The 12,944-nt window shown below is 39.5% G+C and overlaps 1 protein-coding gene across 1 annotated transcript in view; it reads left to right on the top strand.

Moving 5' to 3' along the window:
* Positions 1-12,754, top strand: part of TMED10 (transmembrane p24 trafficking protein 10) — a 35,009-nt gene extending 22,255 nt beyond the window's left edge. The window contains exons 3-5 of the mRNA XM_027552463.1: positions 1,272-1,345; positions 8,369-8,495; positions 9,184-12,754. Of these exons, the coding sequence (XP_027408264.1) occupies positions 1,272-1,345; positions 8,369-8,495; positions 9,184-9,305 (323 nt within the window). The 3' untranslated portion in view covers positions 9,306-12,754. The remainder of the gene's footprint in view (positions 1-1,271; positions 1,346-8,368; positions 8,496-9,183) is intronic.
* Positions 12,755-12,944: the final 190 nt, after the last annotated feature.

The raw sequence follows: 12,944 nt of genomic DNA, 5'->3' as shown, positions 1-12,944 counted from the left end.
GGAAGTCCTCCATTCCTTTCAATAGCTGAGTCTTTGCCCATGTGTTCCCTTCTGCCTAGATACTTTGTTTATCTGCATTCAGGTGTTGTCCACAGCTAATCTCTTCCCTCTTCTAACCTTTGCTCAATAGCCAGGATTATCTAAACTGTTTTTGGTTTTGTTTTTTCCTTAAAGTTTTAGACTGCTTTGTATTTTCACTATGCTGTTCTGCATACTTGTGTCTTAGATGCCCATCAGATTATGTGAAGGCAGAGATTGCAGTCACCACCACGGTCCTAGCGCCCTGTGAGTTCTCAGTGAGTTGTTTTTTGAATTGACGTTTCAGAAAATCTCCAGTGTTTCTCAGGGTACAGTACCGTTCTGTACGGCTTACGGTCTCAGGAACCACAGTGCTTAAGTGGCACTGTTTCCCAGAACTCCTGATTTCATGCAGGTGGTTGTTAGTTTTATAAGTAATCGGGTGAATTCCACAGGATGAGTACTGAGCAGTTTTCTGGGGCTCTTTGCAATCTTTCCCTTTCTCCTACTTGATAAGAGTAGAATTCCTTTTGATCAGATTACCATTTCTCATGGGAACGTTGCTCTGTTGGTCCTACTATATCCCAAATGGACTTTTCTGTTTGTAAGAAGTATCCCTGAGAATTGTATTCTTACTATTAAGTTTCTTCTTGGGCTCCTCTAAGGGCTTTGTGGGGATAGTCCTGTACCATTTTATTTACCTATTGAAATGGCCTTACATTGACCAAAACTTTTGAAATAAGTGGAATAGTAGACAAATCCTGTGTACTTTTCAGTACTCGTATTTGTGTTAAGTAATCCAAGCTTAGCATATACTAGTAATCCTTCTCTCAGAATTTCACAGGCCGACTTTTTTCGGATGTGGAGCTGTGCCTGTGCAGCCTGCTTGGGTGCCCACCGCCTGCTGGTCTGTGCGCCGCAGTGGGTTTTCTAACCCAGCGAGCCTGTGTGTGCTCTCCTCTCCTGTTCTGCTCCTGTTCTGCCAGCTGCAGCATCGTGTGTCCTGCTCCCTCAGAGATGTTTGCCAGCAGCATGTTCTTGTCGCTTTCCGGCACCCCACACACATAGAGGCTTTGTCTGGAATGCTTGTGATTTTTAACCAGAGCCAGGAATTTTCTGCAGCTGAGTAGGGGGAGGAGTTGCGACTGTTTCCCTCTATTGAGAGGGTAGGGGTTAGGGAGAGGGAGGGTGGGTGGGTGATTTCCCGGAATTTTAAATATTCCTCACAATGAAGCCTTTGATTTCTTTCTCAGGAACAGGGCGGATACCTGACCAACTCGTGATCCTAGACATGAAGCATGGAGTGGAAGCGAAAAATTACGAAGAGGTGCGTCCTGCCTAACAGCCAGTGGAGGCAGTAGCTCGCCGCCCCTGTGAGGCTTCTGTGACCCAGTCAGGCCAACAGGCTGTGCTTTGCCCAGAAGGCTGTGGTTTTCTCAGCAGTCATGTGACAGCCAGCTTGATATAAAAAAGTTGTGTTAACAGCCTTGAACAATAATTCTGGCTGTGCTGTCAGCCAATTGACTGGACCAAGCGTCCCGTAGAAATGTTGGTGTGATAAAACACTCAAGCACATGCCAGCAGTGCTCTCAAGACAGAAACCAGATATATACTTAGAATTTCTAAAAGCTAGAATTCATTAATGTTGATGTTCAAGGTTAAGAAAAGTGATTTTTTTTAATTCCTATGGTTTTTATTCCCAGACTGACAGCTATATATGTGTATATATCGCTAGGGCATAGATTCAGTGCTGTTTAGATTTGAACAATTGTGTTGTCTTTGAGAAACACAATAATCAAAAGTAGCTTTTAATTAAAATAATTTCAAATTTTTCAAAAAGAGAGCAAGATGGAAGGACAAAAACTACAAGAGACTTGAAGTTTTGCTGACAGCATGTATTGTAGAGAATAAAAATAGGCGTTTATTTGGGTGGTGGGGAGCTGGAAGTGTGCTTAGAATAAGGGGAGGGGAACTGAGCTCTTTTAATCTATTGTGAGAGACTCTGGGGGCAGCACAGCTTCTTTAAATGAAGAGCACCTGTGAAAACCACAAGACCTATTTAAGCCTGGAGGATTGATCTTTACAGAAAGATAAGAGTTTTCTTACCGAGGTCAGTCTCTTTATGAAAGTACCTGAAGGCATATAGAAGAGATGGGCTACAGGAAGTATAAATGGATTCTGAAGAATGTAAACTGAATAAACAAAGGAAAGCTGTTTTAAGTGATTTTAAGAGAATTTTCTAGGAATGGTGGAACAGGAGAGGTTATTCTATCTTTGGTCAGAATTTGGAAAGGAAATATCCTAAAATGGAAGAGGATTGGAAGCCAGTGGCTGGCTCTGCAGCAGGAAGTAGTACTACAATAATTGTGGCTCTCCAGGTCTTTCCTCTTTTTTCTTAGTTCATGTGTTCAATTGAACAAAACTAGACTGAATTATTTGTCAGTAAATCAGAGCAAGTGATGCAGTTGTGAATGGAAGGCAATTCCTGATAGAGACTTTAGTTGGCTTGTTTCTGTCTCCAGGCTAGTTTAATTAAAAGAAATAAAGCCAAGAGCTTTTTTGTTCAGTGAACTTAAGAGTAAATTGAAAAATCCTTTTAAACTTTTATGAATCAGAGGAATCCTAATTGTATTTAGTAAGTTAAAGCACTGTTATATGATATAAAACACTAAGAAAAATGTTGTATTATTATGAGGTTGAAGAATAGGTAAAAGAATTTACAGTTTTTGAATACTGCTGCTATATTCTCACCCTCAGATTAGATACTAGACATAGCTGCTGCTTCTCTAAAACGGACAGTACTATTCTGAGTTTACATACCCAGTAACGTGGACATCACCACTGTATAGCATTTTAGAACCCCATACCCCTGTACCTCCTGGAATTTCCATCATCCTTGGACTTTGTTGACACTAGGAAAGGGCCTTTATCTTTCCTGACCTTTTACTTAACCCAAGAGGGGAATCCCTAGCAGAAAGGAAACCACGGTGCTTCCTTTGCTGCTTCCTGCTTCAGCAGTCTGGCACGTCCTAAGCCTTTCTTTACGCACATGGTTACAACACAGCTCAAAATTCTCTTTCTTAACCAAGAAACTCCTCCCATTACTTTCTTCGGTGACCTACCTCCCCACTCCCCCACCCCTCAATCAAAAAGCAGATCAAACTGAGACGGAGGATGACATGTGATGATGACACAGGCCAAAGACCAAAGACCTTTTCTCAGGACAAAGCTAGGCCGGCTCCTTGAACCTTGCTCAGAAATGGCTGTTTAGTTGTCGCTGGTCCAATGCCTATGACAGGAACATGGATGATAGAAGCGCTTGCTGTGTAGTTTATTACCAGAGAGCACTGGGCATTAATAGAGGTTTTGAGGCATTTAACTTCAGGCCCTGGGGGCGAGGGCAAGGCTTTATCTCCAGAGGATTGGGGCCCTTCAGCATCACTGTTTGGATTCAGGAAGGTGGTATGTTTCTTCTAATGTTTTTTCACATCAAATGTCTGTCTCCCTCACCTTTGTGTACTTCATAATTCTGAAATCCCACATGGTCCTGTACAATTAAGTAGTAATCATTGTCTAAACACCTGGACAGAGTACCACACTACCTACCAAATTGTTATGGAGGTTTAGTTAACGCATGTGAATTGCTATGTAAACAAATGTAATTTGTTTACAAATGACAAATGTAAGGTGACATTATTTGAAGGCAGAATGGTTGACATTTTGTAAAGAAATAAGTTTTGTAGTTTGAAATCTTTAAATAGAAAGAATGCATATTTCCTCCGAAATAAAACATTTTTAATTCCCTCCAATAGATTTTAAGGATCTCTCACCACTATTTTTTGCCCCTAAAAGGGTCCCATTTTCATAGGATCAGTATGTGAATTGAGCCATTTCTTTTTAGTTTGTGGTCTGTGAGCTAGAACAGCTGTTTGCAGAGACTTATTATCTAATCTTACAGTTGTGGGAATGAAGGCAGTTATCCCACCAGGAAGGAGCTGTCTGACATATCCTCTAACTCGCTGGGCTGTGTATGTCCCTTCTTGCTTAGATGTCAGTATTTTCAGCACAACTAAAATCATGTTTTGCCTGAAGGTTCTATTAGTATGCCATTTGCTACCAACAGATACACCAAAAACGCAGTTGCGCTTTTTGAAGCATCAGCTGCAGCCTTTTCAAAAGCTCTGTTTCTCTGAATGCCCTCATGAAGGAGGAACTCTGGTTCTACATACTAGATCCAAAAGCCCTTTCTTGACATAGCTTAAATAAATAACATGGGTAAGCTACTTGACACATAGGCAATCAGTTCAGTAGATTTTAGCTCCCTTCTCCTGCCCTGCCTAGAAGCTGCCACACGGCTATGACAGAGTGAATAGGATCTTTCTAAATTTCATTCATTTAGTCCTAAGATTGGCAGTCTTTTCTGGACTTATTTTGGCATGTTGTTGACCTTCTGACCTTCGTTGAAGAATCCTGTAATCCATATGCCCTCGTGCAAAAGAAGACTTGGCTTTGGGTGTAAGTCTATCTTCATTGTCTTGATTGTGTTAAGACTGGCTGGTTTCCTCTTTTATTGCTATGCTTCTAAAATTTGCAGGGGTTGAGGATGTGGGTATGGAGATAACAGTCATTTGCCTGAATCTGGCTCTCCTCGTGAAGCTTCTCTCTTGAGTTTCTCAAAGTTCCACCAAGGGAAAGAATCCAGTGATTCCCTAGAGGCTGGTTCCACGTGTGTGTTTCAAGAAACAGTCTTTCAGATTTACCACCTCCCTTGCTATAATTACATAGAACTCTGAACTCTTCAGAATTCAAATCATCATTAGAGGAATGGAAGATTTGGGTGTAGTTTAAGGGTAACTGTACAGTTATTTGGGAGGTATTGTAGATGTGTAGGGAAAGCGTTCTCAAACAGTACCTCCCACTACAGATGAGAGTGATAGATATTGTGGTAGAGAAAACTTTCTCCTAGGCAGTGGGCCTGGTGAAAGTGAATGCTGAGTGACAGTTGATGCTCTTAACATTGAAGAAGCACTTGCTTCAGGGGACCAGCAGCACTTAATATCTGCTGTAGGAAGTTGACTCCTTAAAGAAGGCATAGAATGGACATAACGGGTCAGCTTCAAGTATGTGCCGTGTATCAGGCATGTGGGATGACACAGAGTATATATCATTCTGATGCTGTGCGTTCAAGGTCCAAACTAGTGGGGGGAAGGATAAAAAGCAAAACAACGTGGATATGACAGTGTTACGAGTGTTAATTGTGTGGCAGTCTCAGTGTTGTGGGGCTTTAGAGAAGAGGGAATCGGTGTGGACAGTAGTGGTTAAAGGAGACTTCATGGTTAAGGCTGGAAAGATAGGTGGGATTTGGATACACTGAATATGTATGTGCTTGGAAGTCATGGATTCGTTTTTGCTTACATTTTATAGCAGAGCTTTGCAGTTTTGATGCTAAATAAATGCTTTGGTGACCCTGAATAGGGAGTCATGAGACTATGGTACTGGAGGTCTTGGTCTTGCACTCAGAGGACTGAGTAACTTTATGAAATTGTCAGTTTCCTCATTTGTAAAATGAAGTCTCTTTTAGCCCTGGTATTTATTTAATGGTTAAATGCAGCCTAAAAGGGGAATGCTACCTCCTAGTGGAGAACCTGTGAAATAGGCTTTTGCTTTTATCAAACTTGGCAAAACACACGTCATCCTTCTAATCATGGAAGAGAAAAGTAGACTAGAATAATAATGGCCTGCCTCCATGAAACAGGTTTAATTTCACATTCTTAAAGACTCTGTGAACATTAAATCAGATGTTTAGAGTAGCAGAACAGTCAGTAGGGATATTGATAGAGGTTTTCTTGTTAGCTCTTTGTACTGATGTTCATCCCACTCAGAAGTCTGGAGATAATTTACTGAACTAAAGACAGGATTGAGTAGGGATTTCATTGGGGAAATGAGATTCAACTTGGATGATATGTTATGAATAGAAGTATAGAGTCTAGAGTAGGATCTATACCAGAAAAGGGGTTAGGAAATTGAATGATTAAACAGTGGCCTGTGTACCATATGGAATACTGTGCAGCAATTAAGAAGAATGGGGTAAATCTACAAGCACTGAAGTGTTTAGAAAGATTTTATTAAATAAAAAAAGGAAGCCATAGAACAACATATACATTATGGTCACATTTATAGATACGTTTTTAATTATATATTCCCTTTGTACATTTGTATACACGCAAAGGCATAAATAGTGTGTTATCTTCTATCAAAGTCTTGAAAGATCTATACTAAATTCATAACCAAGGTTATCTTTAGGGAGGAATGGGTGGATGTAGGGAATGAGGAGCTGTGAAGATGGGCCTTTTGTTTTTATTTTCTTTACTTCTGAATAATTTAAATTTTTTAGTAGGAGGAATATGTTTTTTGTGCAACTAAAAAATTAAGGAGGCACCAGAAAGGAAAAGGATTGCAAACAGGTTTAGGAGACTATCTACTAAGGCTGTTCTCACTACCAAATTTATTGTCATTCCGTCCTCCTGTTTTGGATCTTAGGCCTTTGGGCTATTGTTTCTTAACCCCAAAACAGGATAGGGATTTAGAAGTGTCTTTAAAGTGAATTTTAAGAGTATTAGTTTCAGCTGGCAGAGAAAGGCACCGCCACAGTCTCGCTCCCAGCGCCTTTTGTACGTTTCTGTCTGCTTCTGCTTGTGCTTAGCTGTCCAGTCGTGTCCGACTCTGCGACCCCATGGACTGGAGCCCTTTCCAGGCTTCTCTGTCTATGGTGATTCTCCAGGCAAGAATACTGGAGTGGACTGCCATGCCTTCCTCCAGGGGATCTTCCCGACCCAGGGATCAAACCCGGGTCTCTCACACAGCAGGGAGCAACCGTGGGAAGCTGAGCTACCAGGGAAGCCCAAGTTTCTATCTAGGGAGCCTTAAACCATTTACCTCTATAAAGACGTATCATGCTGTTGCCTTATACTACCGCATTCAAGAAGCTTTGGAGGGGAAAGCATATACCAGGAGGGAAAATGTTAAACAGGCTAAGGTTCAGCTTATTTAATTATGTGTCTTGTATCCTTTTCCGGGGGGGGTTCTTTGCTCTCCATCTCTATGTGAGATCAATTAATAGATATGTATTGTAGGTTAATGGTAAAACCTGACATTTGTGTGTTCAGCTAGGAGTGTTAGCTCAATGTATTGACTATTGTGTAAATCTCATACCCAGTTAGCTTTACTCTGTTCTGCAGCTGTCGTGCCATTAACTCTACCCAACCCTTTATAATTATGAGAAAATGTACATCCAGTGGAAGAACTTAGGTAGATCATTACAAACCCATCACCATATTTTTAGGTACCTTAAATATAAAGTCAATTTTTATATCCCTACCTTAACAGTTTCTAGTTTTCTTTTTTTTTTTTTTAAATAACTTTGTCTTGTTCTTCAGTGAATAGAACATAAGAACACCCTCAAACTGTTCCCATTTACTTCACGTTAAGTGCTGTCAACATTTAACAAAGAAAGTACAAGAAAGTTTCATTGGACAAAAGAGAAGAAAAAGTAGGGAGTTATGTAGAGAATGTATAGGGAATAAAGAAGCAGATGCAGAAATATTTTTTGAAGAATTCTCTGTGGTAGAAAATTAAGAGCAACTGGTACATGAGTTTTAAGATCTGGAAAGCTCTGATACTATATCCCCGTTTTTAAAGCAAATCATAATCTAAGATTGATAAGAAAAAACAAATAGAATAATGAAATCCTTGTTCTGGTCATATGTGCCTTCAGTTACTAGATGCTCTTAGAGGTTTCACAGTGGTCTGGGTTGAAAAAAGAAGCAAGTTTATTTCTCACACTCTGTATTCCTTAGCACACAGGGATATCCTTGGGGATTTATTTTGATGACTGGCATTGCAGTTTGAGTTACTATCTTAGTGCTATAGTTATCTGTACTCTCTCATTCCTGTGCATTCCCTATTGGGAATTTGGTATGTTCTCTTCTTAAAATCACATTTGACTAATACTATGATGCTCACACTTATGTCTAATAATATTGCTTATTTCTTAGACAAAAGTGAAATGGCAAGTAAAATGCTTTATTAAAGTCAGAAATCTTGGGAAATATAGCCTACCATATTATTAGTATTTCTAAGGAGGTTTTAATCAAAATTAAAGTATATAAAAAGTCTGAGATGGAAACAATCTAGAGAGTAGGGAAGGGAAGAAGCCCAAATTTTAAAATGTGTTAGAATGATGATGGATTTTAAGATCGGTGAAACTTTTAAAAAGACGCCTCTGTTACATGGTGCTCTTGAGCAGAACAATTTTTTTAGGGAATGGGTTCATAATTCCTTTCTTTTCCAGATTGCAAAAGTTGAGAAGCTCAAACCTTTGGAGGTGGAGCTACGACGCCTAGAAGACCTTTCAGAGTCTATTGTTAATGATTTTGCCTACATGAAGAAGCGAGAAGAGGAGATGCGCGATACCAATGGTGAGGGGAGGGCAACTCTTACTTCTCAGTGACTCTTACTTCTCAGCACCATAAAGGAGATAGGTCCCCATACTTTAAATTCTGGTGTACCCCTTTCTCAGTTTTACCAAAGGGCATTTTATGAAAGGGCAATTGCTCACTTCAGTGCTGTTGCTGTTACAGGTAAATGAGCCCTGTTTGATTTTCAAGGGAATAGCATTTTTTTCTGTAATAAGCAATTGATCATATCAGTCAGCTTAGTGTATCAAATTAATAGCACTAATCTTTGTAATTTTATTTTTTTTTTTTTGACAATGAACAATTTAATAGAATGTGAATAAAGAGTGATCTTCTGAGAATTACAGAAAATTCTCATCTACATGTAGAGATTATATCCTATGAATTTCAGAAACTATATTTATGTACTAGAAATTACCTTATTAACATTATACATAGTATATATTTGATCCCTATAATGTTTATTGAACACTGATATGCCAAGCAGAATTTCAAGTATTTTATACATAATCTTTGTAATTTTAACATTTATATATCAGATCAGATGAAAATTAAAGAAAAAACTATCTGAAGTCCTACTGTAAGGTTTAGGGGCAGAGTGAAGCTAATTAATTGCCTTTTCCCCTGGCCATTTAGCCTGTTGAGCCTCCTTTATTATATTTACACTGCTTTTTGTTTTGTTTTGTTTTAGAGTCCACGAACACTCGGGTCCTGTACTTCAGCATCTTTTCAATGTTCTGCCTCATTGGTCTGGCCACCTGGCAGGTCTTCTACCTGCGTCGCTTCTTCAAAGCCAAGAAGTTGATTGAGTAATAAAGCCCAGTCTCCTCCCACCTTGAATCTTAGCCAGCAGAACATCGCTGGGACGTGCCTGGCAAAAGACATCCTACCAACAGCACCATCAAGGCACCTTGGAGCTTTCTTGCCAGAACTGATCTCTTTGATGTGGGAGGACGTGGGTTACCACCTTCACCGAAGAAGTCAAAGAGGGACTTCTTTTTAACCTGGTAGGATTTGGACTGGTTTTGCAACAAGACTATTATTAGAGTCACCTATGACAAAAAACAGGGGTTACCTAGATAATGCCAAAGCCAGCATTTGTACTGGGTTTCCTCGTATGATCTGTTTGAACCATGTTTTCTTTCCTTCTCCCACTTGCTCACCAGCTTGGGCTTCCATTCTTCTTCTTTTACCAACATTTGTATGACCATGTTGAACTTGTTTCTTTCTGATTGTCCTCTTTGGATTTCTGTGTGACAACACCCTTAACTTTCTCTTGACCCTTAGCTGAAATGTTTAGTTAGCTTCTGGTGATACCTTTTCAGAATTTTATGTCTCTCAAAAGGGTGATGGCTGTGACACCTCATAGAAATGAGCTTTGAACTGTAGATAGCTCTTAAAGAAAATTTCACTTTAGAGAATTAAAACATTTGTGCTCAGCTGCTTGAACTTTTCTCTTTTTGTGTATTTATGTGCGTTTAGTTCCATGCAGTTTTATCACATGTATGGATTTGTGTGACCACCACGAGATGCAGAACCATTTCATCACATGGATCCATTGTGGTTCCCTTTTATAGCTGCAGTCATCTCCTTCTGTAACCCCAAGCCCCAGCCTCTGGCAGCCACTAAGCTGTTCTCCATCTCTCTAATTTTGTCATTTCAAGAATGTTATATAAATGGAATCATACGGTATATATATACAACCTTTTGAGATTGACTTTTTTCACTCAGCATAATGCCCTTGAAATGTATCCAGGTTGTTGCATATGTGAGTAGTTTGTGTCTCTCTATTGCTTAGGGGTCTTTCGTGATGTGGGTGTACCCTGGTTTCACCAGTCACCTGTTGAAGGACATCAGTGTTGTTTTCAGTTTTGGGCCATTACTAATAAAACTGCTGTGAACATTCATGTACAGGTTTTTATGTGAACACAAATTTCATTTCTCTGGGATAAGTGCCCAAAAGAGCAGTTGCTGGGTTGTATGGTAAACACGTTTATTTTTGTAAGAAACCGTCCTCTTCTTTATCCAGAGTTACTGTGTCATTTTACGTTCCCACTAGCAATGTCTGACCAATCCAGTTTCTCAAGATCCTCAGCAGTATTTGCTATTATTTTTTAAAAAGTTTTTTTAGTCATTCTGAGAGGCATGTGGTTTTAATTTGTATCTTCCTATTAGCAAATGGTGTTGAACATCTTTTCATGTGTTTATTTGCTATCTGTATATCTTCTTCAGTGAAATATCTGTTCTTTTGCCCATTTTATGATTAGACTGTGTGTTCTTTTTCACTACTGAGGCTTTTTTTTTAATGAAGTATAGTTGATTCATGCTATTGAGTTTGAGAATTTCTTATATATCCTAGATACAAGTCCTTTGTCAGTTTTGTGGTTGCTTAAATTTTAGCATAACTTCTACAGAAGAAAAAACAAGTAAAATTTGCCAAGTATTCTTACATGGTAAGTCACTGACTTTATTTCTGTTCTCATGTGTTCACGAGGAGATTAAGATATATGAAGTAAACACACCTAGAAGGATCATGAATCGAGTAAATACTTGAAAATATTTGTTGTAAAAGCAAAGCCAAGAATCGCTTTGGGACGTGTGCCTGCCTAAAGGCCAATACTGATATGAATAAGAGAAAGTGTGGGCACAAATGACTATGCTCATTGACAGTTAGTGACACATAATATCACTTGACATTTTCCCCACTTCTCCCAGTAAAGTGGGTGGGAGTTTGTCCTTTCTGTAATCTCTCTCTCTTTTTTTTTAAGTCTACTGACTCTTACAGGGCTTGTCCCATTGCAGTGACAAGAATTACAGGACTTAGGGCTGTGCAGCTTGCAGTTAAGCAGCAGCATATTAGAATTAACAGAACACTGTTGTGATGACCTGGATAAAGTACCAAGGGGGAAGTGGGGCAAATTATGTTGCTAAAATCTCAGCCTGTTCTGTTAATGTTCCAGCTACTGTAAACACAAAAGGCTTTTCATCCTCTCTTGACTCCCTGTATGAATTCTTGGACTTCCCAGATGGCTCAGTGGTAAAGAATACACCTACTAATGCAGGAGACATGGGTTCCATCCCTGGGTCAGGAAGATCCCTTGGAGAAGGAAATGGCAACCCACTCCAGTGTTCTTGCCTAGGAAATCCCATGGATAAAGTCTGAGCCTGGTGGGCGACAGTCCATGGAGTCGCAAAGAGTCAGACAGGACTCAGCAACTGAGCACACACTCAATGAATTCCTCCCTTGTGGCACGGAAGTGGTTCTTTCATCAGTTTGTGTAACACTGCCATCTGCTGTTGAAAAATAGGTACTGCTTCTGAGAACCTGACCAAATCTCACCATAAGGGCAACAGTGTTTAGTTTCAGTGCAAGTCGCTCAGTTGTGTCCGACTGTTTGTAACCCCATGGACTATACAGTATGGAATTTTCCATGCCAGAATACTGGAGTGGGTAGCCATTCCCTTCTCCAGGGGTTCTTCCCAACCCAGGGATCGAACCCAGGTCTCCTGCATTGCAGGCCGATTCTTTACCAGCTGAGCCATCAGGGACACCCCATAAGAGCAACAGATGTTGAGAAAGTCTGTGGTATTACTTATACTAAACAACAGAGGATACATCCAAACAGGTTGAGAATAACCCAACCTGTGAGTTAAGCTCCATCTTCAGACATTTAAAGGTGAAATTCTGTTTCGTACCATTGGCCAAACAAGATCCTCGTTTCCAACTCGTGCCTTTCCCCTTTTTAGAAGCAATGAAAGCTGCTCCATTGGTTACAGTCTTCTGACAAAGTGTCAAAGAAGAAAATAGGAGAGGAAAATATTTTATTTTGCTAATGTTTTGTTCCCAAACGTGACTGTGAAACTGAAATTCTTTCACGTCCTTTCTTTTCCTTATGTTAAGACTGCCAAATTGGACATTTGTGCTTTGGGTTTAATGTTCATTGATATTACACTTTGATTTGATCTGAAAAGTAAAATTATTTGCTTTTGATAAAAGACTAGTGCGAGAGCAAATCAACTTTAAAAACAAGGATGTTATCTGTTTTCCTCCATTTGGGGATCTGTGGTTCAACACAGTCTAAATTACTGATCAGAGTGATAGTTTTAAGTATGCTTTGTTATATCATTGTCATAAGCCCATCATAAGCTGTTTTTCTGTTTGTTTAATGGAAAGAGGCATGTGGGATTTATACAGATTCACTTGTAAGTGTTGGATTGGGATTTTTGTGTAAATTTTCTCAAATAAAGGCTAGCAGAAACCATTTTAGGTGTATTTTTCTGTTACTCATGAGTATCTCTTTGTCTGGATTGGCAATAATTCCTCCATATTCCTCAGTATTAAAACTATGGCAAATTATATGTGACAAATTAGAGGAAAAAATACTTGTACTCCAGATGGATAAAGTTTATGTGAGCTAGCAAAAGTTCATTATACTTAATTTGTAAATGTAT

This window comes from Bos indicus x Bos taurus, chromosome 10, assembly GCF_003369695.1.
Source record: "Bos indicus x Bos taurus breed Angus x Brahman F1 hybrid chromosome 10, Bos_hybrid_MaternalHap_v2.0, whole genome shotgun sequence".
In the NCBI taxonomy this organism is placed as follows: Eukaryota; Metazoa; Chordata; class Mammalia; order Artiodactyla; family Bovidae; genus Bos; species Bos indicus x Bos taurus.
The sequence above is the reverse complement of the archived record's forward strand: the minus strand, read 5'-3'. Positions and strand labels throughout refer to the sequence as shown.